The sequence below is a fragment of the Dermacentor andersoni genome, chromosome 3, assembly GCF_023375885.2.
Source record: "Dermacentor andersoni chromosome 3, qqDerAnde1_hic_scaffold, whole genome shotgun sequence".
Lineage (NCBI taxonomy): Eukaryota > Metazoa > Arthropoda > Arachnida > Ixodida > Ixodidae > Dermacentor > Dermacentor andersoni.
In genome coordinates, this window is record NC_092816.1 from 23,249,879 (window position 1) to 23,276,657 (window position 26,779).

At 46.2% G+C, this 26,779-nt stretch overlaps 1 protein-coding gene across 1 annotated transcript; it reads right to left on the bottom strand.

Moving 5' to 3' along the window:
- Positions 1-8,355: 8,355 nt before the first annotated feature.
- LOC129387942 (diamine acetyltransferase 1-like) lies at positions 8,356-25,965 on the bottom strand. Its single transcript, XM_055077790.2, has 3 exons — positions 25,603-25,965; positions 11,969-12,229; positions 8,356-8,626 (listed from the first exon to the last, which is right to left on the bottom strand). Exons 1-3 carry the CDS (start codon positions 25,909-25,911, stop codon positions 8,483-8,485), a joined length of 714 nt encoding a protein of 237 aa, XP_054933765.1. The 5' UTR covers positions 25,912-25,965; the 3' UTR covers positions 8,356-8,482.
- Positions 25,966-26,779: the final 814 nt, after the last annotated feature.

The window sequence follows — 26,779 nt, forward strand, 5'->3', positions numbered from 1 at the left end:
CTGTGGCTTCGATTGGCGCGTACTGCCCCCATGGGTCTCGACGAGCGGCGAACTCGAGCGGCCACGACGCCTGCGGCGCAGGGACGCGCGCAATCCGGATGACCGCCACGGCCGAGCACTCTGGACCGCTGGTTGTTTGCCGACTCCGGAGGGACGCCGGCGGTTTGTGCTGTCCTCACGTATTTGCCCCCCCCCCCCCCCTAGGACGACAAAACAGACAAAGAAAAGAAAAAGACAACAGACTAGTGGCACTGATGCGCTTTATACATACCTCGCCCGAGGGGAAGGAAGTAGGTACCGCAAATATAGGCTCCTCAGAGAATGACCTCTCCGCACTCGGTGCTAATGGAGAGAAATGAGAATGAATATTGACGATGCGAAGCCGCGAACTCATTGCGCCCAAAAGCCGAGAGTAGTTGATTTGACACGAGTACGTTGGTATGGTATCGCAACCTATAGTGGGAATGGCTGCTGTGTGCTAATTGTTCGGCCCTATATGTCCAGGTTATAGTATGTTCTGTGCTACGTTTCAAGCTTGGCAAATCGAAAGTCAAGCTGGAGCTGACCGATGGAAACCCACTGGGCTATAAAACTTGGAATAACCGAGGTAAAGTGGCTCAAACAGGCTGGCCGACATACATATTTGGCAAAGGCAGCCATATCATCTTGGGCGTGTTAGATTTAAGTGGCCATCCATCACTGTCATTGATATCGCGTGACATCACGCCACTCACCATTCCAAACGAACATGCGAGGGTTGACAAGGCCGCCTTTTACAAAGATAGGTCCACCCATCAAAACAAAGGCCTGCCTGTCTGAGGCACTTTACCCTGGTTCGTCCAACTTTTATCTCAAAGTGCAAGCTTGAAGTACGCTTAGGATCAATCGCCGGTGAAAACTAAAGTTCCCTGTTCCGTTTTTATGCAATCCCGAGTTTAGCGCTTTCACGTCCTCGAAATGCGATTCAAGGACCGACTTCTCAAGCGTTTTCGTTCACAAGTGCTGTTTGCCTTTGGTCGGACGCTTTCTCTAGATTTTCATCGTCAAAGTTTGCTGGTATTCGCTCTGACGAACAGTTCTTGTGTATGTACTTGTTACCGAACACGGACCCAGATCTCAGTATGTTCGACTTTCCGCATTCTCAAATCTTATCTGCACAAACACTCCCATTCGTCCCTGATGCCCACTGAAAGTAGCCAATATTGTAACGATGTTAGTAAAACAAGGATATTTATTAAAGGCGAACTTGTGCCCACAAGTAAAAGTAACTGCGGTCGTGAAGAAATCCGCGGCAGTCGCGTTCTCAGACTGGGCTCGAACCGTCTTCCTCTTCTCCTCGCGAGACACCTCGTGCGCGTGGCGCATGCGAGCCGGGTCCAACTGGCTGCCCGTGCCACGAAGATCGCTGCCTGTTGTAACTGAACAACGCCACTGTACGGCGTGCACAGTGCCCAATGCAAAGGGCGCGCAACTTGAATGTCACCAAGTTTGTCGTGGCATTATCCCCCTCCTTACCGCATCGGCCCGATGCGTGAGAGGAAGTAGGGGTTCCTGTGGGATCTCACTTTTTTTTTTTTTTGTTCGTGACCTCTCTTGTAGGGTTTCATGCGGACAACATGGACAACTTCCGTGGAGTTGCGCCGTCTTGGGCTCTCGTGTCCAGCGGATTTCACTTCGTAAGTGACGTCGCTTATGCGACGAAGTATTTCGTAAGGGCCGAAGTATCGGCACAGAAGCTTTTCAGACAGTCCACGGCGTCGCACTAGGGTCCATACCCACACCTTGTCACCGGGCTGGTAATGAGCTTCGCTACGGCGCTGGTTGTACCGGCTGGAGTCGATGCGTTGTTGGCGGCGTATTCGGTACCTTGCCATCTGTCGTGCCTCCTCGGCTCGTTGCAAGAAATCATCTAGGTCAGATGAGTTATGGTTTTCGTCATCTAACGGCAACATAGCATCCAAAGTTGTGGTCACTGCTCGGCCGAATACAAGTTCAAACGGGGTGACTCGTGTTGTTTCCTGAACGGCTGTATTATATGCGAAGGTGATGTATGGCAAAATTTCGTCCCACAGCCTATGTTCAACGTCGACATACATCGAAAGCATGTCGGTCAGTGTTCTGTTGAGGCGTTCAGTTAAACCGTTTGTCTGAGGGTGGTACGCTGTAGTTTTCCGATGATCAGTATGTGTCATTTGCAACAAGCATTTCATTAAGTCCGCAGTAAAGGCCGTTCCACGATCGGTAATAACAACTGTGGGAGCGCCATGCCTGAGCACGATATTATGGACAAAGAATTTTGCAACTTCGACAGCCGTTGCATTGTACAGGGAATCAGTTTCTGCGTAACGGGTCAGATAGTCCGTGGCCACAACTATCCACTTTTTGCCTAAAGATGACGTTGGGAAGGATCCAAGGAGGTCCATACCGACTTGTTGGAATGGGGCTTTTGGTGGCTCTATTGGCTGGAGGAGGCCGGCCGGTTTTACGGATGGAGTCTTGCGCCTTTGACACTCGCGACAAGTCTTGACGTAGTGCTGCACTGATGCTAATAACTTGGGCCAGTAGTATTTCAGACGAATCCTGGCGACTGTACGGCTCCCGCCCATGTGTCCAGACGTCGGCTCATCGTGACATGCATGCAAAATTTCTTCTCGCATAGATGTGGGTACGACAAGTAAAAACTTTGTCTCGCTGTTCTCGAAGTTTCTCTTGTAGAGGACACTTCCTCGCAGACAGAACGAGGATAGCCCCTAGAGAAAATACGCGGGAGTTGAACGTCGAGTCCCTCCAGGCGCTGTATAAGTGGAAGCAATTCCGGGTCATCTCGTTGTTGTTGAGCAATTTGTGACGCGTCAACAATACCAAGGAACGGGAAATCCTCGTCTTCTGACACAGTTGTCTCGACGGGTGCGCGTGACAAGCAGTCGGCATCGCTGTGTTTCCTCCCGGATCGGTATACGACAGTAATGTCATACTCTTGAAGCCTAAGGCTCCATCTTGCTAGTCGTCCGGATGGATCCTTGAGATTCGCCAGCCAGCAAAGCGAATGGTGATCGCTGACTGCTCTGAATGGTCTACCATAGAGGTACGGCCGAAATTTACATATTGCCCAAATGACTGCAAGGCACTCTTTCTCGGTTGCGGAGTAGTTTGCCTCTGCTTTCGAGAGCTTGCGGCTGGCATAAGCAATTACTTTCTCCTGGCCGTTATTCCACTGCACCAGTATGGCACCGAGGCCGACGTTACTCGCATCGGTATGAACTTCAGTGTCGGCTGTCTCATCAAAATGGGCAAGGATTGGAGAAGCTTGCAGGCGTTTCCTTAACTCGTCAAAGGCGTCTTGTTGTTCGCTTTTCCACATGAAAGGTTGATCTTCTTTTGTCAGTATTGTAAGGGGCTCAGCAATGTTTGAAAAGTTTTCCACAAATCTTTTGTAGTATGCGCATAAACCCAAGAACGCACTGACTTTTTGTCTGTGGGTGTCGGGAACCTCGCAACAGCTGCTGTCTTTTCGGGATCTGGCCGAACGCCTTCAGCACTGATGACGTGTCCGAGAAACCGAAGTTCATCGAAGCCGAATTGACAATATTATTAGCGTGACGAAATGTTAAGTACGTACCCTACAGGACACAGAAAGACTTGACAGGACCGGCGCTGAATCCGTGTTTATTGAAAGGGACAAACGCTACATTTGTGAAGAAGGGACTGAGCGCATGCGCAGTCGTGACTGCAGGAAACACACACACACACACACACACACACACATAAAAACGATTCATTAGGTAGAACAGACTGCATATTATCTCCCTTTGTTTAATAATCTTAATTCACTGGCACGCAGCGAGATTGATGTGGTTCTGACGCCCTTGTCGCCTCTCTGCATGATAAACAACGCTTCTGATAGCTCGCGAGCTAATCTGTCCTCACTTCTGGTTGAAAATTTTATTCCCTCAAGTCATGGCTCACAGTTTTGATCGCTTAGACCTTTGCAAGAGCGGCACTGCGCAGGTAGATTCTATAGCAAGGCCGTAACATCTACTAATGATTTTTCATGTTCCCCGGCGCGTCCGTTGACACAGCGCCCAGTTTGACCAACATAAACTTTACCACAAGAAAGGGGGATGTCGTAGACCACACCCATGGCACACCGTACCTACGGCTTTGTTTGATTCATTCCACAGCCGGAGGTTGCAGGGCCGCCACTGCTGACTGTGAGGCAGATCTTGGCCAATGTACCTGGGGAAGAGAAGACCACCGCAACACCATACTTGTTGCCGACCTTCTTCAGATTGTGAGACACCCTATGGATATACGGGATCATGACTGGTTTGGCGCTGTTACGTTCTTGTCTCCGCGGATTCTTTGGTCTCCCCGTGATTTTCTGTAATAATGCCTCAGTCACGGCTGCCAAAGCGTGGACAGGGAACCCTGTTTCTCTCAGTCTAGCTACCTCACCCTGAAAGCTCGCCTGCATCATGTGAGGGCATGACTTGTGGAGTGCCGATTCAAGAGAGAGGGTCGCAATAGCCCTCTTGACAGTTTTTGATTGGGCCGAATCAAAGGCAAAAAAATCTTTCTTGCCTCTATCACGATAGCATCATCAAACACACCTTTGTCCGAGCTTGATGTTGAAGTCTAAGGATTGAACACTATTTTGTTCCGACAACTCATACGTGAATGAGACGCCTTTGCCATGTTGTTAGAAATGTTCTAAAATCCCGTAGCGATTTCCTCATAACGACTTATATTCCTTTTCTTTAAGATTACTAAAAAATCATCAACATATGTAAAAATCTTGAGGGATATTCCATCGTCACTTAATGATGCCAGAATGTTTGTCAATTGATGCAAGAAAAATATTGCAAGGAACTGGAGCTACACATGATCCTATGCGAATGCTCTGGCTCTGTAGAAACCGACGGTTGTCAAACTGGATGAAGGTGGCGTTGATATAAAGCTATAGAAGTGACCTAAAATTCTCAACTCTCAATTCAGCTGCATTCTGAAAGGCAAATGTGCCATTTACTTCTATGCATTGTCGAACTGCAATAAACAGGTCGTTAAGGGGTACAGAATAAAATAGATCCTCTACATCTATGAAGAAAGCATAACCTATCTGCTGCTCTCCTTCCAACATGCTGGCAACGTCCAAAGAATTCTTTGAAGTAAAGTAGTCTGACATTTCTCAATTATTTAAGTGCTTAAGCAAAGAACGACTAATGTGCTTTTGCCATGTGCTTTTCTCCGTGACAATAGTCCTTAAAGGCACATCGGATTTGTGGGTTTTCACAGCGATGAACACGAACGAAGTATTAACTCTGAAGTCCAACTAGCCTGCAACTAGTCACCAACTAGCCCGGCAACGTGTTTTGTTCAGCTGTTTATGGTGTAATATAACGGTTCCTTGCTTACAGCAGTGATGCGTATTGTGTTTTTCTGCACGGCAGGGTGTTCATCACGGAATACAGGCATGATGGAGACGTCAGAGTCCTGTTTGTGTAATACTATACCATTCATTTACTCCAAATAATAACAATAAAAAGCCGCTGATATCTTAATTCTTTTTATTTAGCATTTCGGCCCACAGAAAACAAAGGGACAGCATAAAATACGTAGACAAAGCACTTATGTGTCTAAAAAGCTAAAATGGAACGAATAGTAACCTGCCCAAACTTAGATTATTTCATGTATCTCACTTTTAAGTAGACACTCGAACTGCGCGGCGGCAATGGAGAAGTCACGAAATAGCAGTATTAGATGAGAATGGGCAGGTATGAGACACCTTGCTATTGTTTTATGTTTTTCAACTATAAACAAACGAAATAGTGGTATGAACATAACGCAATGGAATATGCGTCATATCTGAGCAGTACAGAGCCCGAACCTCTGTAAGAACTTAACAGAACAAAAATAAAGTAGAAAAATGCAAGCGTCGTTCACACCACTCCACCTGCAGGGCAGCACTGCTGTACTCGTTTCCTTCCTCCTATTAGCATGGAAATTCGCAACTTGCAAAATATAGCAGTCTGCGGTATAATTCATTCTTCCATCTGAATAGGAAAGTAAAATTGCCAACTTTTCTTTTTTACTCAGAAACTTCGCAGTCATATTAATTTTGTCGGTTTCCTCTACTGTATCGACCCAAGAAGACGGGGATCTTTTTGAAAGTCTCACGAGAACAAAGCCTCTCTTTCACCTCATGGCCGCTTCTAATCTCCTGTAGTTCGTCCCCTTCCGTCGAGAGACTTTGGCTTTCTCTTTCTGCGTTCTGATTGGCTTTCCACTCATCTTCATTTGAGCTACTCGTTACTTATTAGACTATTTTCCTTTCTCGCTCTCTCAGGTGTTTCGGAGCTCTGTCTCACTGTAGCTTGCACCTTCAGCTCTCGAAAACGTTTCTTTCTCGACTTCCTCGGCATGTTCTCGCTCAACGCCTAATTTCGCTGCTACGTACGTCGGTTATGACTTTGGTGCTCCCTTTCTGTCAACCTTTACCGACTGATTTGCTTGGCGCTGGTTTCGGGAACGTATGGACGGATATCACATGTGAGAATTGCCATTGAGAACTCCCCTGGAGAATGCACTATTTCGTCGCATTCACTCGATGTGTCTTCAAGTGGGCTGTCTTCTTCTGTTGTCACGAGGGCATACCTCGGGGGGAAGGTCTTCCTATATAGTCGGTGACAACCTAAGAACAAAATGGTTGATATAAGCTGTCCAAGTAAATAAAACACATAAATGCGCCAGCCAATTAGTTCCGTTTACCTCTGTGGCGCCAGGCGGTTTGGCGTGTTTAAATTTTTTTTTTCGAACAGATCTGCATTTGTGTCGCTGATTTTAGGATGAAACCTGAATGCCTAAGCATATCTTTTTCAATAGATCCTGATATCAGTGCTCGGCCCAAGGGAATACTTTAATTTAAAACAACGAGCTTTAACTTTCCGACTAACCTAATTATCCTAGCATTTATATTAGCAGAGCATAGTCATTAGGCTGTGAGCTAGCGGCAAGCTGTCTCGGCTATTTTTGAGACCTGAATGGCAGGTACATTGCATTTTTTCTGGGTGGAGCTTGTACTGACTTCACAGGTTGTCACCGACACTATACCGCCTGCTTCACTGTTCACTGTGGCCATCTGCCTTCGCATATTTTCGCCTTTGGTTGCCTCTCGTCAATCCGTCACAGTAGGGTGCCTCAATGCTCGGGCATCGAGGCGCCCTAGGCTACGGAAGACATCATGCAGTCTTCATCTCTTGAAGGCTCATGGTTAAATAGACGATGGTTATGGGGCCATAACATTTCCGAGGTTATGCAACGGTATTGTGCATAGAATACCGGGGGAGTGAGATAGTGTCCCTTTCCTCCCACTGTCTAGGTGTCCCACTCTTCCACAAGCTTCTTTCCACGCGTAAAGCTTTCTTTTCGCAGAAAAGCTTCAGTTAGGCCTGCGGTTTTGATGTAATAAAGCAAGTAGTTAGACAAGTACATACAAGGCTACTGTGCTTTTGGGCCACATGTAGTGGTAATAGTTTTGTAAGAGAGCAAACAAGTTGGGTCTACTTACAGTGGGTGGTCGAGCATCGCTTGTCGAAAGCGGCAGCCGTCATTAGACAAAAAATGACCCAAAGTCATGCCCTTTGTTGAGAGGCCAGTCAATGCTGTGGCTCTCTGTTAGAAATCGAAATACTAAGTGTCCCACTCCTTCCACCATCCCATAGCTACCCACTGTCGCCTGACAATAAAGAGAAAAAATACACTCACAGAGAGAAAAACCTAATTACAAAGACATAGAGTTCGTCCTGAGGCACCTTAATTTATCCAGCTACTCTGTTCTGAGGGAGAAAGAGGAGGAAAACAAAGAGCAACTATATGTGTGACGGTGAGTGCGTTGCGCCATTTCTCAAGGAAACAAGAACGATGATGACAGAAGGTATATTCAAAATGCGTAACGGACAAGTAGACTCTGAGCCTAGACTCCAGGGCCTCATTTGTCAAAAAAAAAACTCCTGATAACTAGGTTTCTGGTGACATCAAAAGCGCGACATATAAGAGACGAGAAAGTTACATACTGTCAGTTGAAGATTCTACCTGTGGTCCACATTCATTATAACCCCCCTCCCTCTCCGGACAAAAATAAAATGTGCATAAACCAGACAACCATGCACCGACAAAAAGTTACCTGTGAGCCACTCCGTATATAACGCACGGGCAGCCACGCCATGTCTTGGTGTAGCCGGGCTCCTTGTGCCTGGATTACTGTCATCAGAAAAGTTATAGTAAATGTTGTTATGGCGAAAAGAAAGTAAAATAGTACATAGGAAAGCAACACAGAGACATAGCCACACGTAATAGTGCTCGGCTACTAAGGTTCGTTTTAATTTCGCATTCCAGCTGCTCCGATCGGTTGCACGCACGTAACCCCAAAGGTTCGAAGAGCGCGAGATCAGCGGCGTCCCCGGCTCCAGAAGACGGGCCAGGACCCTTAGCGGGCTTTCTCCTTCTCCTCCAGATGTGGGAAGCGGCTGTCCCGGTCGAAGGAGAAGAGGCGCACCTCCCCCGCCTCGCTCTTGTCCAATGCACCGTTTTTCAAGTAGAGTCTCTGAGCTCCCTTGTTGTCCTTGTGCACCTGCGGTCCGGCGATGTCGCGCTTATTTTTGGGCAGCCTATACGAAGAGCAAGCTTTGAGAGAAAGCTCTAGCTCGCGACCAGTTCCGTAATTTTCCTATTCAAATACACGTGAAACGACGAAATTGCTCCAGTGGGACGAGTGCTGGACCGATTCGAACGAAATTTGTTGCATTCGAGAGGTAAAGTTAAGTTCTAGCAAGAGTTGGAAGCAGAATCTTGATTTAGAGGTTGGCAACTTTTACACACACAAAATTCAGAAAGATCGGGAAGTTCTTATAAAGAAATGATGTCCGAAGTTTACAAATCCACGACTCTGCCCAAAAAGGGACATCGCTGTTGTGTAAATTACATACGTTAGAGCATCTGAAGCTTGCAGATGTGATGAATGAGTTTACAGCTTACGTTAATTTCTTAATATGATTACGAGAGCTTCGCAGAAGTCGCAACCAACCAAAGTGACATAATTGCGAGCGGTGTAAAATACATCAATATTGCCCGCTTGGGGACAAGTTACAACAAATGATTGAGGACCTTAACAGAGAGAGCCTATCAATAGGGTTGAAGATTAATATCCAGAATACAAAGATAACGGTCAACAGCCTGACAAGGAAACAAGAGTTCAGGATCGCCAATTAGCCTCTAGTGTCTGTGAAGGAGTCCATTTACCTAGGTCAGTTACCCACAGGGGACCCTCATCATGAGAAGGAAATTTACAGAAGAATAAAAATGGGTTGGAGTGCATACGGCAGACCCTGTCAGATCCTGACTGGAAGCTTACCCCTATCAATGAAAAAAAAGGTGTACAATCGAGGCATTTTACCGGTGCTAATGTATGGGGCAGAAACTTGGAAGTTGACAAAAAAGCTCGAGAACAAGTTAAAGAACACGCAAAGAGTGATGGAACGAAGAATTTTAGACGTAAGGTTAGGAGACAGGAAGAGAGCGGTTTGGATCAGACAGCAAACGGTTATAGCCGATACTCTAATTGACATTAAGAGAAAAAAATAGAGCTGGGCAGATCATGTAATGCGTAGGTTACATGGCCGGTAGACAATGAGGGTTACAGAATGCGTTTTAAAAGAAGGGGAGCGCAGTCGAGGACGACAGAAGGCGATGTGGGGTGATGACATTAAGAAATTCGCAGGCGCAAGTTGAAATCGGTTGGCGCAGGACAGAGGTAATTTGAGATCGCAGGGAGAGGCCTTCGTCCTGCAGTGGACATAAAATAGGCTGACGATGATGATTGCCCGCTTTAAATATCTTAGGTGCAAGCAGGTTACAGAATCGCAAGATCGCTATTAATAACTGAGATACAGAGCACTCAGTACTTAAGCTGACGCAATTTTTTGTCTGAATTCTTGTGAAAAAATTTACAGCCTAGGTAAGAATACTGGTTCTTACGCGGTGACTGGGTTTTAACTTTTCCTTTTCGATGCAACAAACCTGATATCATTCTGTGGAGGAGTTGTCCGTTCCCATGTATATAGACGGGAGCTCCAGAGGGGAAGCTCCCTATTCATTCATGAGGCCCGAACTCCGATTTTCCTATTCAGATACATGCGAAACACGGAAATTCTCTAGTTAACAAGCCTGGACCCAATTTGAGCGACATTTGTTGCGTTTGAGCGAAGAAGCTGAATTCTGTCTGCTTTTTCAAGTATAATGTTGATTTGTGGTCTGGATGTTTTTACCTAAGATTGCCGAGAATCGGTTTTGGGTCTGGTTATGTTTATTGCAAATTGTCGAGAATCAGTAAGCATAAAGAATAAAGAGGTTGGAGCACTCAGTTAACAATTGCGTAACTTTGCAACACCAGATAATCAGGCAATCACAATTCTGCGAACAGAGATCTGTTAGAACATCGCCAGGGGACAAATATGGCATAACAGCTTGCGTGAAATATTTACATTGTTTACGTGACTTCTGCAAGACGGCTGTTCAGAAACGATTGCTATACTACTGTACATTCTGGGCGGGGTAAAATATGCCAGGTTTGCCTGCTTTGGATGTTCCATTAAATCAATTTGACAGACTTGTGATATCATTTTATTGCCGAGTAAGCATGACAGACGAGATTATTCTCCTTTTCTTTTTTTTCTTGATTTATGAAACTTTTTATTAAGAAAGACGAAACATTGTTTTCTTTTAAATCTACCAATGCTTTATTAAAATAGATTCAGTTGATGCTGTAGAAAATGATTTATCCATTCTTATGCATTCAGGTAGGAATTCCCATAGCATAAAGCTTCCTGTCATGTTTGATACGCACGGGAGCAGTGCGGTAGTAAGTAGGGATAAATTGTTCACGTTGCTTCTTAAAGTGTGCTTAATTGAACAGCACAACGTAAATAGGAGACACGGAAACACAAGTGCAAGTCGAAGCGCAGGACAAAGTGTGTTTTCGCTAGGTGCATAAAAGTGCGTCAGTGCGTCATCAATGTCATCTGTACGTAGAAACTGATTTCATAGAGAGTAGGTAGTAATGATATAGTTCGTGTAGGCGAGGGTGCCGTTTTACCTCTTACTACTTTCTTTTTTTTACAGCTCCATAAATATGACAACGCATGGAAAAAGAAACCGTCGCCAGTCGCACTTTGCCCTGTGCTTTCGTTTCTGCCTCTGTGAATAATGGGAGGAAAGAGAATAAGGGAAACCGATGGGGCTCGATTTTCTTTTGGTTACAACAATATGAAACAGACAGACAATGAAGCTAGGGAAAGCATAAGGGAGATCACCGGTTATGTTTAACTGAAATGCAGAAGTGATAAAGAAAATAGAAATGAAAGCCCGGTGAACAAAAAGACAACTTCTCGCAGGTGGGACCCGAACGCGCTTACTGTGGATTACGCATGCGCTACTTTCCCCTTAGGCCACCGCAGCGCCACCTTCCCATCGACTTTCATGGGTATTTGTGCACGTGTTAGCGGCCGCCAGTCATTTCCATAGCGGCGGCTGTGGCAGATCCTTTCAGCCGCATGCGTCACGTAGTTTGTGATCTTAGAAGCAGGAAACTGGCAAATGTTTGTTGTCGCTTCTGCTGTGTTGCTAGTGCTGAGGTTTTCGATAGAGCGTGCCTCGGGAAGTAACACGCGCGTAGAGCCATTCGATTCGCCGTACGACTAGTCGTGCAGCGCGTAATTAGTTGCTACGAAGCTTCGTATAATTCGAATTGCTTCCGAATCGACTGATTTCGTGCCGACAAGCATGCACTTGTTATATACCATGCGCGTCTTGTCGCTAAACTGAGCTCGGTAATGTTGTCGCTGTCGTTCAGCCAATGACGGCAGTGGAGGCAGTCGAGACGCAGCCCACTGTGTCCTAGAATGCAGCCGAGACTCGCCTTGAACTGGACGACCCGGCAGGTGTCCCGCAGCGCCTGTTCGCAGGCGGCGCGCAGCAGGGCGACGCCCAGTCCGCGTCCGCGACACTCCTCCGAGACGAACAGGTCCTCGATGTAGAGGATGCGGCCACCCAGCGCCGCCGAGTAGCGGTAGTGGAAGGTGACCATGCCGGCGGGTGCCTCTTCGGCCTCCACCATCGCTTTGCCGGTGTCCTGGCGCCGGATGGTGGCGAGGAAGGCCCACAGCTCGCGAGGGTGACTCTGTGAAGGCGGTGTACACCACACCACCCCGTACACATTCCTTGCATATACGTCCGTTTCTAATGCTGACTCATAAGTGATCGTTGTCGGCGTTCCCTGCCGGCATATGCATTTTTGAACATAGGTTTTGTTTTGTTTTGACCGACCAACCTCCCGACCGAACAAGGTGACAGTCGTTTCAGGAACCAACTGTGTATGTGCGCTTGCCTTCCTAAATTGATGTGCCCAACTGTTGAAACGTTTGCGGTGAATGCCCTCTCTTCTATGTTTTTGCACTTAGTTCCTGTCATTCTCAAACGGACAACGCCATCAGTTGCCCTTCGCCTACCTGCGCTTTCCGTGCCTCTGTGCCCCACATTATGCTTGAGTGCAGCCCCAAGGGCTGGTATAGACAACCACAGTACCGCAAGGGGGCGTGGTGACGCCAGTTGCGGACGCAACCAGGAGCAAGAAAGTTACAACGGCCGAGTGTACAGAGCGCGTCCTCCTGCATTTCGCTGCACTGTCGAATCATGATTTTTCCCGCGCGCCGGACAGCGTGCGCGAACTTTTCGGCGATGGTCTGCCACAAGTGCTTCGTGTCGAAAAAGGCAACTACACCATCTGATCTCGACCAAGTTCAAACAATTATTTTCACCATCGAAACGTCGAGAAAGCACAGCTAGCCCTCCATCGTTACCTGGACGGCGCGGCGCAAGCTATAAAACAAAAGTGCTTGTGCGAAGGAAATGCGTGTCTTCTGTGTCAAGTTTTCTTTCTTTTTCTGCCTGCAACACAATTCCATTGTATGTAAGACAAAATACGTTTTGACACAGTAACTTTCGAGCTAACTAATCGTATTTATAACTGAGGGCGAACAGCGCGAATAAGACAAGGACACGAAGAAACAAATACCACTTGCAAGCGCTGACGAGCGTATTTGTTTTCTCGTGTCCTTGTCTTATACGCGCTGTTCGACCCCAGTTCTAAGTATGAACCAACTAGCCCTCAGCAAGACTTTACTAAATAATCGTTATCGTCAAGTCCGTTCTTCTTTCTTTTCTTTTTTTCAAGTAATGAAATGATTGCAATGGCGGCTTAAATGAAGATCAGCCTGGACACTTATGGCAATTTCCTGCTTCTACATAAAAATTCGAGTCATCAGAAGGTTATGTTCACTCTCAGGAGTCTGCACAGACTTCTTGCATATTTCTTGATCTCGTGGGCGCCCCTGTCGAATTTACACTCCTCACTTCCGGAGCCGGAAGGCTGTGATTTAATTATTCTCACTCTGTATACGGCGTTTGTATTCCGATATGTACGCAAAATTAACAGATCATTCACACTATTTTTCTCTGTTTCTCTGCGTGTGGGAAATATTCATAAAGCTAGTGTTGTTCTTCCAGTACAGAGAAGTGTGAAAAGTGTTAGGTTATTTTAAATTGAGAGTTTTAACATCCAGAAGCTGAAAAGTTTTCTACGAGGGACACCGTAGTGGAGGCCTTTGTATTTATTTTACACCATCTGATGCTTTTGACTGCACATCCCTTCAAAGCGCGATACACGAGCATTCTTTGCATTAAATCTCTAGGAATGCGGTCGCCGTGGTCGGAAATCAAACCTATGGTCGCGTGCGAAGCAGCACAATGCTATGCAGCCGCCGAGCGGATTGAGTAAGCAGAGCAAATTTGAAATCAAAGCAATTAGGTTGAAAATGAGTCTATTGAAACTACTCGCTTTCTGTTAACTTTTCCTTTAACTTTTGTTGCTGGTTTTGTAACCATCAGAACAGTATATCTCTTCTTCCTGTTGTCACGAAAAATTAGGCCCCTGGGATTTACAGGTCCTGCTTGCACGTGAGGACTCTTGTGTATTTCGTATTCGTACTTCCCCACGGAAGAATCAGCTAGACCTCTCCGCTTTTCCGCTCTACCCTCGTTCCGTGACTAACATACACTCGTTTTTACAATATTTCGACTTCTGCCATCATTCTCTACACGCCCATTCAGCAATTTCATAGCTGCGTGTTTCCATCAAGCATTCGTGGAAGTTGTTGTTTCGACCCCGACAAGTGCCGTTGTTGAAAGGATGGCTCAGAGGCAACCCTTCTTCAACCAATGTTAATCTTTTCACGTGAATTGAATGAATGGTTAAGAGAAGACGCGCAAACGATAAGTACAGAGACGGTAAAATTGCAAGGTAGTCGCAAGCAGGAAAAATGGCTGGAAATTGAAGCGCAGCTGTATGACGAATCTATTAGCGTGTACGCCTTGACCGAAACGCATCTTCGAGATTTGGAGCAGCCGCCTGTTATCGACGACTTTGTATGGTAGGGGCGCAACTGAAAGACCGGGACAAGGAAAGGTGGAGGTGTAGGCATGCTAATTAGCCGAGGTATGAAGTGACAAAGGGTAAAAGAGAATGTACAGAACATTTATGGATCAGCAGCGCATGGAAAGACAAATAAAGACGTGGGCTTGGAGTAGCTTACCTATGGACAGGTAGTGAAAGCAGAGGTAAAAATAAAGAATTGATTGATTGAATTAGAAGCAATATAAAGGACTTTTCAAAAAATCAGACCAGGTGTTCTTAGTAGGAGATATAAATGCGCACATGGAGGATTTAGACGAATAAACGAATTACAACGCTCCTCAAGTGCTGGATCTGAGCGACAAATAGAACCTTGTAGTAGTTAACAGGGAGAATCAGTCTCATGGACAGGTAACATGGGAAACAGGCACTCATGTATCGACTACGCCTTAGTCTCAGAAATTTTCTATGAACGACTAGACAAAATGATAGATGAACATGTAAAACATAGCCTGCGTAGCGATCATAAACGTTTAACCTTAAAACTTGGGAGAGATACAAACGCAAAACATGACTCAGTAGCATCGGAATTCCTAAAACGAATGAAAAGCAAATGACAGAAATTGCGACAAACATAGAGAATAAATGGAGTTATTTCCTACAACAGTCTGGAAATTTCAGGAACTGGTAGACGTTATACAGCAGGAGATAAGACAGACACGATAAAAAATTTTTTTTTGGATTGGAAAGCAGAAACCACGTAAATGGTGGAACAAGGAAATAAAGCAAGCTATAGAAGAACGTAAGGAGGCGCAGTGGCGTAGCTAGGTCGTCTGGCACCCAGGGCCCATAGATCTTGTCTCCTCTACCGCCTGGGGAGAGGGGAGTGGGGGATGTTTCAACAACAGCACAGCTGCCGTGGATACCGCGCATGAACCCCCTTCCTTTCGTTTTCGTTCCCAGAGACCGCGATGTAGCAGGTATACATGCTGTTTCATTTTCTGCACCAAATAACACAGGGTACTGCACTGGTAACTTATGATAAGCGCATTTTCACATCTGCAGTCATACTGTAAGGCTCGGCAGCCAATACAGATGCGGCATCGTGGAAAATATGGCTCACAAATAAGCAAAATATTTTAATAAAATTTTAATTGGCGATTTTAGAGAATTGCATTTTCAAAATTGAATCCCGGCAGTTATATGGTTACACAGCGACAACTTCACAAAAATAGTCGTAAGTACTGCGGCGTGTAGTATTTTGACTGCGGGCAGCCCTGAACCCAAACGAAAATTAAAAAGCGTCTCAGTGATGCTCATCTCCCCAGCCTAACAGAAAACCTCACCTGCTTACCTGCTGCAGGGCGCTAATACTGTGACAATTATAAGTTGTTTTTTCATTCTGATCCATAAAGCCTTTCTTTATTTACTGTTATTGACAAACGCGATCATCTGAGCTGCGGCACCGCCACAAGGTTGCGAACGAAACAGCGCACGCTTCGCGTCGATTCCTGGCGTCACCATGCGCAAAAAAGCTGAGGCCGCGATGAACCACGTGCCAGCGAAAGCTTGCGCTACTGTTGGTCCGCACTCGCAACGGAGAGGATTGAGAGACCGACGTTACTGGGGCACTGTTTCATATTTCTTTCGGTACCGCTATACTGGGCCACCCGCAGTGTCAAAGTACTGCAGGCTCTAGCTCCCAGGACGATGTTGTTTTTGATGAGTTAATAATATAACTTTGGATTCTTAATTCGTGAATTGCAATGTTTCCTCTATAATTGCTAATTAAGCAGTTATTTAAGCCTTATTAATTACCACCCATATTTTTGCACGATACCGAGTTCCTAGTGGTCAAAAAGAAAGATAAACTGATATAATATCGGGAAATATCCTTACAAAATTCACCTTTCTTTATAATATCCCGTGCAGCTGAAACAACGCACTGTGTCACTCATTGTGACGTGATTAATTCAGACAATAAAATGATAAAGAGACGGTTAGCTAGGATTAGGAGAGAGTGCTTTTATGCAACACCGCGAAACTGACACAAAACTAATACAAGCGATGCGAAACTAATAAAGGGAACACTGTATACATACTGACGACGCACAAGCCATGGTGGGACATTGAGTGTTTTACGCTAAATTGTTGTACCCGGGAGGACTCAGTTCCTTCAGAAGTTCTTTTTCCGACACTACTTCTGCGAATCCATTAATTTCAGTAGCAAAGTTTACATTTTATGGGTGTACTTTTTCTGTGGTCACTATCGCCAAGTATCGCGGATTTCCCCGCGCCTCTTCGGAGCGAGGAGGAGAGGGAAAATAAAAGCGAGCCGAACACCTCTCTCGCAGCGCCCGCGACTGCGGCCTGTCGTGTCGTTATAAGCCGCCAAACTCTTCGGCCGCACCGAGTCTGAAGACGATCCCTAGAATCCCGTTCGCGCGTGGCCGGATTTGTAAACGTTGCACCGTCGCTCTCGAGGCACGCTTCGCCGAAAACGCGAGCACCGGGCGCGCTCGTTCGTACCGGGGGGATCGTGCCGCTGTTTCTGTTCGTCTTCGCGGCGCGGACTGAACGGAAGAGGGACCCAAGAGTCCCATCGCCAGACTGTATGTTTAGCGACGCCCGCTCCGAGCAAGGGAACACCGCGCATGAAACGTTCCGCTAAGACGAGCACTTTAGCGACCACATAGCGAATTAATTTTTTGACCCCGCGCACTCGTGCCAATATTATGTAGGATGTTGACAAAGCTGCAGCCGACAATCCTGCGGCTACATCAGGTACATACGCTCGAGCTGTTGATTACCGGAGCATTCGTTACCATTTACGCCCAGCCAAGCCGGCGGAAAGAGGGGGAGGGGGGGTATTCGGGCATGTATGACATCAACTGGCAACTGGCCACCCAAGCCCCCCCCCCCCCCCCCCCCCCGGTAATACTCCACTGAGAAGGCATCAAGGGATCATCGAGAAGTTGGGATTGCACGAAGAAGAGATACTCCTTAGATCGAACAAATACCGAGAAACGAAAAGGACGAGCGAGTTCATGCAAGAGAAAACTAAATGCATAAGTGAACGTTGGGTATACATAACATTCGCAAAAGAGACAAAGGCGCACCAAAAGTGCAGAAGAAATGTAGCGGAAACGTACTTCGCTACGCGTTTAACTGCGACTTCTGCAATTTACATGCTCATAACTACCGATGTACACCGCAGGATAACTTTCTACGGCACGTTTCTAAGGCAACACCGCATTCACTAGAGGCGCTTTTGTCACGCTTTGAACCATCGAACTCATGGCTGAGTGGTAGCGTCTCCGTATCACATCCCGGAGACCCTGGTTCGATTCCCACCCAGCCTGTCTTGCAAGTTTCTTTTATTTATGAATTGCCTTTCGAGATTTTTCGCTCATGGCCAACGCCACCGACACCGGCTTTTCTGCGACACGAGCTCCTGAACGCTGTCGCGTTAAAATATTTTGGAAGCATGTAAGCGCACCCGGATCTGCAAGTAAACATTCGCAAACGGCTATAAGAGATGAAGACGGTAGCACCTTCAAGAGAGACGATGCGCTGCTGTACATCACAGGCGTTATTAGGGATAACTTCGGCACGACAGAAAGCGTAGTTACGACTCAAACAGATCCATCAGCAACAGAGAAGCCTCTGAGAGATCAAAATTTAGCACAGAACGCGTTTACTCGAAAAAAGTTCGACTGCAGGACCCGATGAATTCCCAATACAGTTAATCAAAATCCTCTGACCAAAGAGCAAGGCACTGCTAATTCCATAGAGAAAGCGACTACAACGAAGAAAATTCCAATTGGATGGCGTGAAAGCAAGATGAACCTCATCTACAAAGGAAAAGGTGATAGGACGAGCTCGTGCAGGCCAGTTACGGTAACGTCAGTGATAATAGGATGGAAGTACAAGTAATAAAATTGCAACTGTCGAAGTGTATGGGGAAAAAAATGATGTACTGGGGGAACTACAGGATAGTTTCAGACCAGGCAGACGCTTAGAGGATAATATTTTTGTACTAAATCAGAGCATAAGGATTTCAGGAGCTCAGAATAGATCTTTATGGATAGCATTTCTAGATAATGAAGGACCCTATGACAGCGTATACAGGGAATTATGGGATATTCTCGAGCACGAAAACATAGATGACAATTTTGTGGAGCTACTGAGGGATACAGAAATATGTAGAGACGGCCGAGTACAAATTATATCGGTGGCCGAAAATATAATGAAGTGGTGGAAATTCACCAAGGACTGAAGCAAGGATGTCTTCTGTTTCCATTGTTGTTCATGCTTTATGCTAAAGGCATAAAAACCCGAGTGGAAAACAGTGAATTCGGGTTTGAGTTATCCTACATGCGCAATAGACTAATGGAGCAACAGGTCGTCTCCTGAGGGATGCATGCGGACGACATTGTGCTGGTAGCGGACAATGCAAGAAACTTGCAGACACTGCCGAATATCTGTGGCAATGCAGCGACAAATCTAGGTAGGCCTCAAGTTTAACGCAAAGAAAACGGGAATGATGATCTTCCATGAAGAGACGAGTAATTCATCAACATCATCATCAGCCTATGTTATGCCCACTGCAGGACGAAGGCCTCTTCCTGCCATCTCCTATTACTCCTGTCCTCCAGCGCCAACCAATTTCAACTTGCGCCTGCGAATTTCTTAATTTCATCACCCCACCTATAGTCGTATACAACTTTAGAAAAAAGGGGAGGCCCCGCCCAGATGACCAAAGCGCGACAGCCGATTGCCTCCGCGACTAAAATAGTCCCGCTAGAAAAATCATGCTTATGAAATGCGTAATTCTCGGTATAAATAAAAACTTTTGCATTTTGATGACTGGTTTAGTAGAGCTCACATGTGCTACAGCTGCCGGATAGCGACAGAAAAATAACCCCGTGCCTTCAACAACGCTGCCCGTCGTCTGCTCTTTAGCTTCGTTGCAAGTGACAAAAGTGGAAGCAGCAGCTCTGCAAGGCTTTTGCGCTTGTTCACATGTACACGGCGTATCTACTACTCGTTTTCCAAGCTTAAAATGAATCAGTTGCTATTGAAAAAGTACTTACATAAAACAATACATTTATCGCAACCACTACAAACCTGGGGCGAGAATACGGTCGAGGCAGGAAGGTAAAAAAAATGCTTCATTCATCGTTTTAAATAAATACTCTTGGTTTTAAATAGCATAAAATTTATATTTATTGGTTTCGTGTTTTCACAATTTCACAGCACGCACTCTACAGCTTGCGTGTGCAGTGAGCATTGGTGGACAGCAATCAATCGACGGCGCTACACAACGCTCCAACACCGTCGCTAGACGCTCGGCTATCTCACTGCTGACAATGATCGTTCACGGTAAGTTGACGGCGACAAATCTTTGCGTTGAAGGCTTCTTCTGCAAATATTTTCTGTTCAGACGCTCGTAGGTTTGTTTCATGCGCGCACACTTTTTCTGATTTCTCCTGAGAATGGTTTTGCTCCATCACTTCACCCCGTCCGACGAAAAACGCAGCGACACAGTACACGAACACACCCGCCGCTAACAGTAGGCACCAGTCTTTGGAAAAGCTTTCTCGTCGTAACTTCACTCGGGAGCGAAATAAAACAACATGGAACAAACACGCAGGGTGTGTGTTCGTAGCGGTCGACGCTGGATCTTGTTTTCAGGCAAAGCGTAGCGCAGCGCCAGCGATGCTCGCTGCAATGTTCCTTCGCTGGATCACGGCTCAGAATAAACGCACGTGGCACAAATGCCGCATCGCAAGCTCGCAGTAATATTTCGGGCATGATAGACCATCACAAACAGTTCTGGAATCCACTCTGACGAGGGGCTGAAGCACACAGCTGACGTGCCCTCGCCCAGTTCGAAGCGCGGGCGGCCATCTTCTCCGTCGGCGGAGTCACCGGCCGTCCGGCTCATGACGTCAGTCCAGAGTGCGCGCCCATTGGTGGATGCTCGTGTGCCTCCGCCTCAGAGGAGTAAACGCCTCCTTTTTTCTAAAGTTCTATCCGACTATAGTCTTCTGTCGTTCGCCACTGCGCTCCCCTTCTCTTGGAACCCATTCTCTAACCCTAATGGTACAACGGTTATCTAACCTACGCGTTACATGACCTGCCCAGCTCCATTTCTTTTTCTTAATGTCAATTATAATATCGGCTATCCCCGTTTGCTCTCTGATCCACGCCACTCTCTTCCTGTCTCTTAACGTTACGCCTAGCACTCTTCCTTCCATCACTCTTTGCGCGGTCCTTAACTTGTTCTGGAGCTTCTTTGTCAATATGCAAGTTTCTGCCCCACATGTTAGCACCCGTAGAATGCACTGAGTGTGCACGTTTCTTTTCAATAATATTGGTAAGCTTCAAGTCAGGACCTGACAGTGTCTGCCGTATGCACTCCACCCCATTTTTATTCTGTAAATTTCCTTCTCATTATCAGGGCCCCCTGTGAGTAATTGACCTAGGTAAACGTACTCCTTCACCGACTCTAGGAGCTATAGAGACATATAGAGAGGCTGATTGCACTCTGCGGATTTCTCAATTACCTGATTGATGACAGATTTTATCCATAGTACGGTATCCCTTCCTGAAGCCAGCCTGTTCCCTTGGTTGACTGAAATGCTGTATTGCTCTTATTCTATTGGAAATGATCTTGGTGAATATTTTATATAACACTGGAAGTAAGCTAATGGACCTATAATTTTTTCAATTCTTTAACGTCTCCCTTTTTGTGGATTAGTATAATACTGCCATTCTTCCAGTTCTCTGGGACCCTGGAAGTCGATAGACACTTCGTATCGAGCCGCCAGTTTTTCGAGCATTGTGTCTCCTCCATCTTTGATTAAATCGACTATTATTCCATCTCCTGCCGATTTTCCCCGTTTCATGTCTTGCAAGGTCCTTCTAACATCGTCGCTAGATATAGAAGGAGCCTTTGTAACTTGTTCATTACTACTTCGAATGGAGGTATCGTGGCTGCTCTAGGTACTGTACAGGTCAGTATGAAATTCTTGCGCTGCTTTTACTATATATTCAATATTGCTGATATTACCCTGCTTATCTTTCAGTGCATACATTTTGGTTTGTCCTATGTCAAGTTTCTGTATCGCGCTGATTTCAGGCTGCGCCAATTCTTTACGGATTCTTCAATCTTTCTCACGTTATAGTTTCGAATATCACTTATTTTTGCCTTGTTGATCAGTTTTGAGCTTTCCGCGAGTTCTATCTGATCTCTTTAGTTGGACACTTTCATTCTTTGCCATTTTTGTATTAGGTCATTTGTTACTTGGGAGTGCTTACCTACTGGTTGCCTTGGTGCCTTGCCTCCCACTTTAACTGCTGCTCCTTAAGCTAGCCTAGTTATGGTTTCATTCATTACCTCTATGTCATCTTCATCTCTCTGTTCTAATGCTGCATATTTGTTTACAAGTACTAGCCTGAATTGGTCGGCTTTCAACCTTACTGCGTCTAGGTTGGCCCGTTTCTTCCTGACCGATTTTACTCTTTCTCTTTTCAAATTGAAGTGAATCCTAGACCTATCGTCACTGCTTTCACGCTACCTAACACTTCTACATCCTGCAATACGCTGGGATGTGCAGAAAGTATGAAATCTATTTCATTTCTTGTTTCACCATTAGGGCTTTTCTAGGTCCACTTTTTGTTGCAACGCTTCCTGAAAAAGTGTTCATTATTCGAAGCTTATTCATTTCTGCGAATTCTACCAGCATCTCTCCTTTAGCGTTCCTAGAATCAACGCCGTAATAGCTAATTGCTTGTTCGCCAGCCTCCTTTCCCCGCACTTTTGCATTGAAGTCGCCCATTACTACAGTATACTGCGTTTGCACTTTTCTCATCGCTAATTCAACATCTACATAAAACTGATCTACTTCATCATCATCGTGACTGGATGTTGGAGCGTAGGCTTGTGCTACCTTTAATTTATACCTTAAATTACTTTGATTACGATTACAGCTACCCTCTCATTAATGCTGTAGAATTCGTCAATGTTGCCCGCTAAGTCCTTATGGATTAGGAATCCTACACTGTATTCCTTCATATCTGGGAGACCTCTATAGCAGAGGACATGTTCGTTATTCAGCAATGTATTAGCCTCACCAGTTCTTCTAATCTCACTAAGGCCGATTAAAGGTTGACAGGCTCAGTTTCCATTGGCGGCCTATCCGGGTCCAGAGATTCTTAGCACCCTCTGCTGCGTTACAGGTCTGACCACCGCCTTGGTCAGGTGCGCCGAAGCTGGTGGGGACTGAGGGCGATTGGTTGATCGAATTAGTCATTGCGGAGGGAATGGACGAATACTGCACCAGGGAGGCCAATTCCTGTTCTGGTGAGGGAGCGTCTTTTGTTGAGGCTCAGTGCGTCTTCCTGATTTGATTCTACCTGGATTAGTATAGCCCCGCTGGCTGTCGGCATCTTTTGCCGGTGTCAGGCGTCGCTCCAAGCCTGGAGATGTAGTGTACTGGAGGAGGTGAATTCGAGATTATCGCCTTCGGATAAAAAAAAAAAAAAGGAAAGACTCATCATACGAGAATTCGAACTTCTGACTATGGCAACCGAGATAGCTCAGTCAGATAATCCTGTAGCTAGCGAGGCCACTTTATCGCGGAGATGTCCAGCCCAGAGGATTTTACAAATCTAAAAGCTCCCTTGATTTATCCTTGATCGGCGGGTCTAATGCACAGTATAGCACTACTCGCTGTCATTTCAAAAGAAAGTCATACCCATAATCAAGCAATGTAAATGCCTCGGCGTACGCCGAAACGAAGGAAAGACTTACTCATGCACGCACCAAGACCATCTGAAAATAAAGGGCAAGCGGAATGCAATAATAATGAAACAGAGCGCTTAGGGGCCACAATAAGTGCGAGATGGTGCGTGTAATCTGGAAAGGAGTAATGGTGCAAGAGCCAACTTTCGCTAATGTCATTCTGTGCTTCAAATCGGATATCTTGTCGGGTTTGGAAGTTAACCAAAGATCGGTGAGCCGGGTGGCTTTGGGAGCCCACCGTAAAACTACAAAGGAGACAGTACAGGTGACATGAGTTGGGCCTCTTTAGAAGTCAGAGAAGCGCAGAGCAAAATTAGTTATGAAGAAAGACTCAGTAACATGAACCAAATAAATGGGCGGCTAAAGTGTACAAATATCTCTACCTGAAAGGCGTGGACACCGAATGGAGGAAGAGGTCAAGAAAGCTGGCAACCAAATGCAGGGTAACTGAAAGTGTAAATAGACAACGAGGAGTCATCAAAAAGAAAGTGAGAGCGAGACTGAATTGGATGCAATGAATGGAAACAAGAAACACCATATGGATTTACAAGATTGAGGAGAAAGAAATTGGAAGGGAAGAATCTGTACGATTACACAAAGGGCACTGCCTTGATGTTTGAGGCTCGAGCTAGTTGCCTAAGGAGAAAAACAAAGCGGAGCAAATATTCGCAACAAGGTGGGGCATGTGTATGCTGCAGCAAAAATCCTGAGACCACTCAGCACATCCTCATGCAAAGTGAAGGGATTCACCCAGTGAGACCTGTGGTAACCTACATCTTCCAGACGTGCTTGGATTTAAAGTGGACGGAAGCATAAACCGGTAAGCAGTCGATATAAGCAAGAGGCGTTTACAGTATTGGTGGGAAAAAGCAGAGGAGAAATTGATACGACCAGATCCTTCACATGCATAGGTAGCGATACAAGGTAAACAGAGACATTTTGAGAAAAACAAAACAAGAAAGATTATGGAGATGGGTACAAAAACGCTAGAATGAAAATCATGTACAATGTACCTGACTAAATCAAACAGGCTAGGTGACTAGTTGTCCCCGCCTCGTTTCAAAGTGGATGCCAATAAAGCATCATCATCATCATCATTGTCGTCGTCGTCGTCGTCGTCGTCAAACTTGGCGTGGGCTGGTCTATACAGAGATGGGCGCGGTATAGTACGAGCCGCGGCTGCTACACACTGCATGTTATTCGCAATTGTTATATCGTCGCGGCGATTCCCCATCCTCCTGAAACGAATTAATAGCGGCCATTGTTGAGCGAAACGACAACGGAACAAATGAAGCCTCGGTTAGAAACCTCGCGCGCTGTTTTATGGTCTTTTGGGTGTATTTCAAATATTATTATGTTATCTGCGACGGCCGTGTTTTGCGATACTCTTGAAGTAAATGGTTCCCCTCTTCCGCCATCTTGAATGCGCACGTGTCCATCCACTCCTGCTCTAAGCTATCCCCGTCTTGTCAGACAGACCTCCGCTCGGAACTCTCGCTCAACTTTAAAGAGCGGAGCTCCAGCACTACCCTTCGACTAAAGAAGCCGCTGTGTTTATCGGTGACTCCTGGGACGAGGAGTTGGTCGAAGCATAAGAAACACTCGCACTTCGTATATTGCAGATACTTATTGATCCTAATTTCTTGCTATGTTAGCCTTATTTACTTTGTTTAGTTTTGCTACGTTGACAATATTGCGTTAATTACTATATTGGTTATTATTATTAGGAGGTAACACTGACTGTTTTGTAACTCCGGGACTGCCTCCCCTACTAATGCTGTAAGAACAAAAAAAGAATGAGGAGCCCGCGTTCACTCCAGTGCGTTCGCGTGGGTGCCGAAAGCGTCTGGTCATGAAAGTTTGATCACAGCCGTGGAGGGCGTCGTCGTGGCGGGCTCAATTGCCGGCCGCGGCAATCGCATTCCGATGTGAGCAGAATGCGAAAACGCTCGTGTACCGCGTATTTGGCACACGTACAAAAAATTGAGATGGTAAAAATTAATTCGGAGCCCTCCACTATTCGGCGTCACTCATAGCAAACTGTGTATGCAGTTTCGGCGCGTTAAACCACTCATTTATTTTATTACTAATAATACCATGGACAGCTTCGACAGCCCTTTACAAAAGCCCTTGCTCACTGCCACCAATGTTCGCATGGGTTCTATTGAAGCACAACGACCTTATCAAATGGGATGCCATCCGCTTTGTCGGGACTGCACAGATGAAGCGTCGAGTGTAGGCACGTTCTGCAATAGAATGCGCGGCTACGCACCTTGAACATGGCGTGCTCGAGCTGCTGCAGGTTGATGTGCACGGCATCGGGCGTGTTGTGGAAGTGCGCCAGGGCGTGCACGAAGCGCATTATGGTGGGGCAGTCCTGAGGCTCGGCCCGGCGCACGGCCGACTCCTCCAGGTAGGTGCTGGGGCCCTCGGCTGGCGCCTTGGCGGCACCGCCGGCTCCTTCGGCCCCTCCGGCACCGCCGCCCCCGGAGCTGCCGCCGCCACCTTCCATGCCACCACCTGCCTGCGCTTGCTCTTCTTCCTTCTTCCCTTCGCATGCCCACACGCGCAACTGGTACATTTCTGGTGCGCATCATAAATGTAGATGTAGAGCCTAGGTGTCAGTGGCACATCATTGTTCATAATTCTTCTTTTGCCCCCCCCCCTTTTTTTTTTCTTTTTGCTGTGCAGAGTAGCGGGCCAGAGCGTATACCAGCTCAGGCGGACATCTCTGCTTTTCCTATAATGAATTCCGTCGTATCTTTACTTATTTGTTGCGCAGGTAAACATCATCGCCCGGCTGAGCACAACCTTATTCGCGTTTTTAACAGACACCGCGTGTTCTTGACGCGTTATAGGGGAACAAAACGGTATTAAAGAGGGCCGCTCAAGAAATAGCAGTATCTATAGCGCTAGGACAACGGCCTAACGACAATTATACAATGACAACGACGACGGTATGGCTACCATGTCATGACAAACACGACGATGTCGAAACTACACAGCGCACATGTCACCAACAATCACCCGCGTAGGCATGAGTCATGTTTTGATGACGCAAAATTAATGCACGAACTCGCGGGAACGCGTCTTGTAAAGGCATAAATAGTGTTTTTTTTTTTTTCTAGCGACTTCTTGTGCCTATGAAACATGATGGCGATATCTGCAAAAGAACCCACGAAATCTGTACATGAAGTGAAGAGCCGTTTCAGTAGCACTTATATTTTCGAGCTTTACATGCCAAAACCACAATATGATTGCCATGCCACATGCCAAAACCACAATACAGGAACCCTGTATTGATGGACTCCGGATTAATTTTGACCACCCGGGGGTGCCTATACGGTGCACTTGAATGCAAGCGCATTACAGCATTTTTGTATTTCACCGCCACCGAAATACAGCCACCATGAACGGGAATCGAACCCGCGACTTCGTGTTTAGCAGCG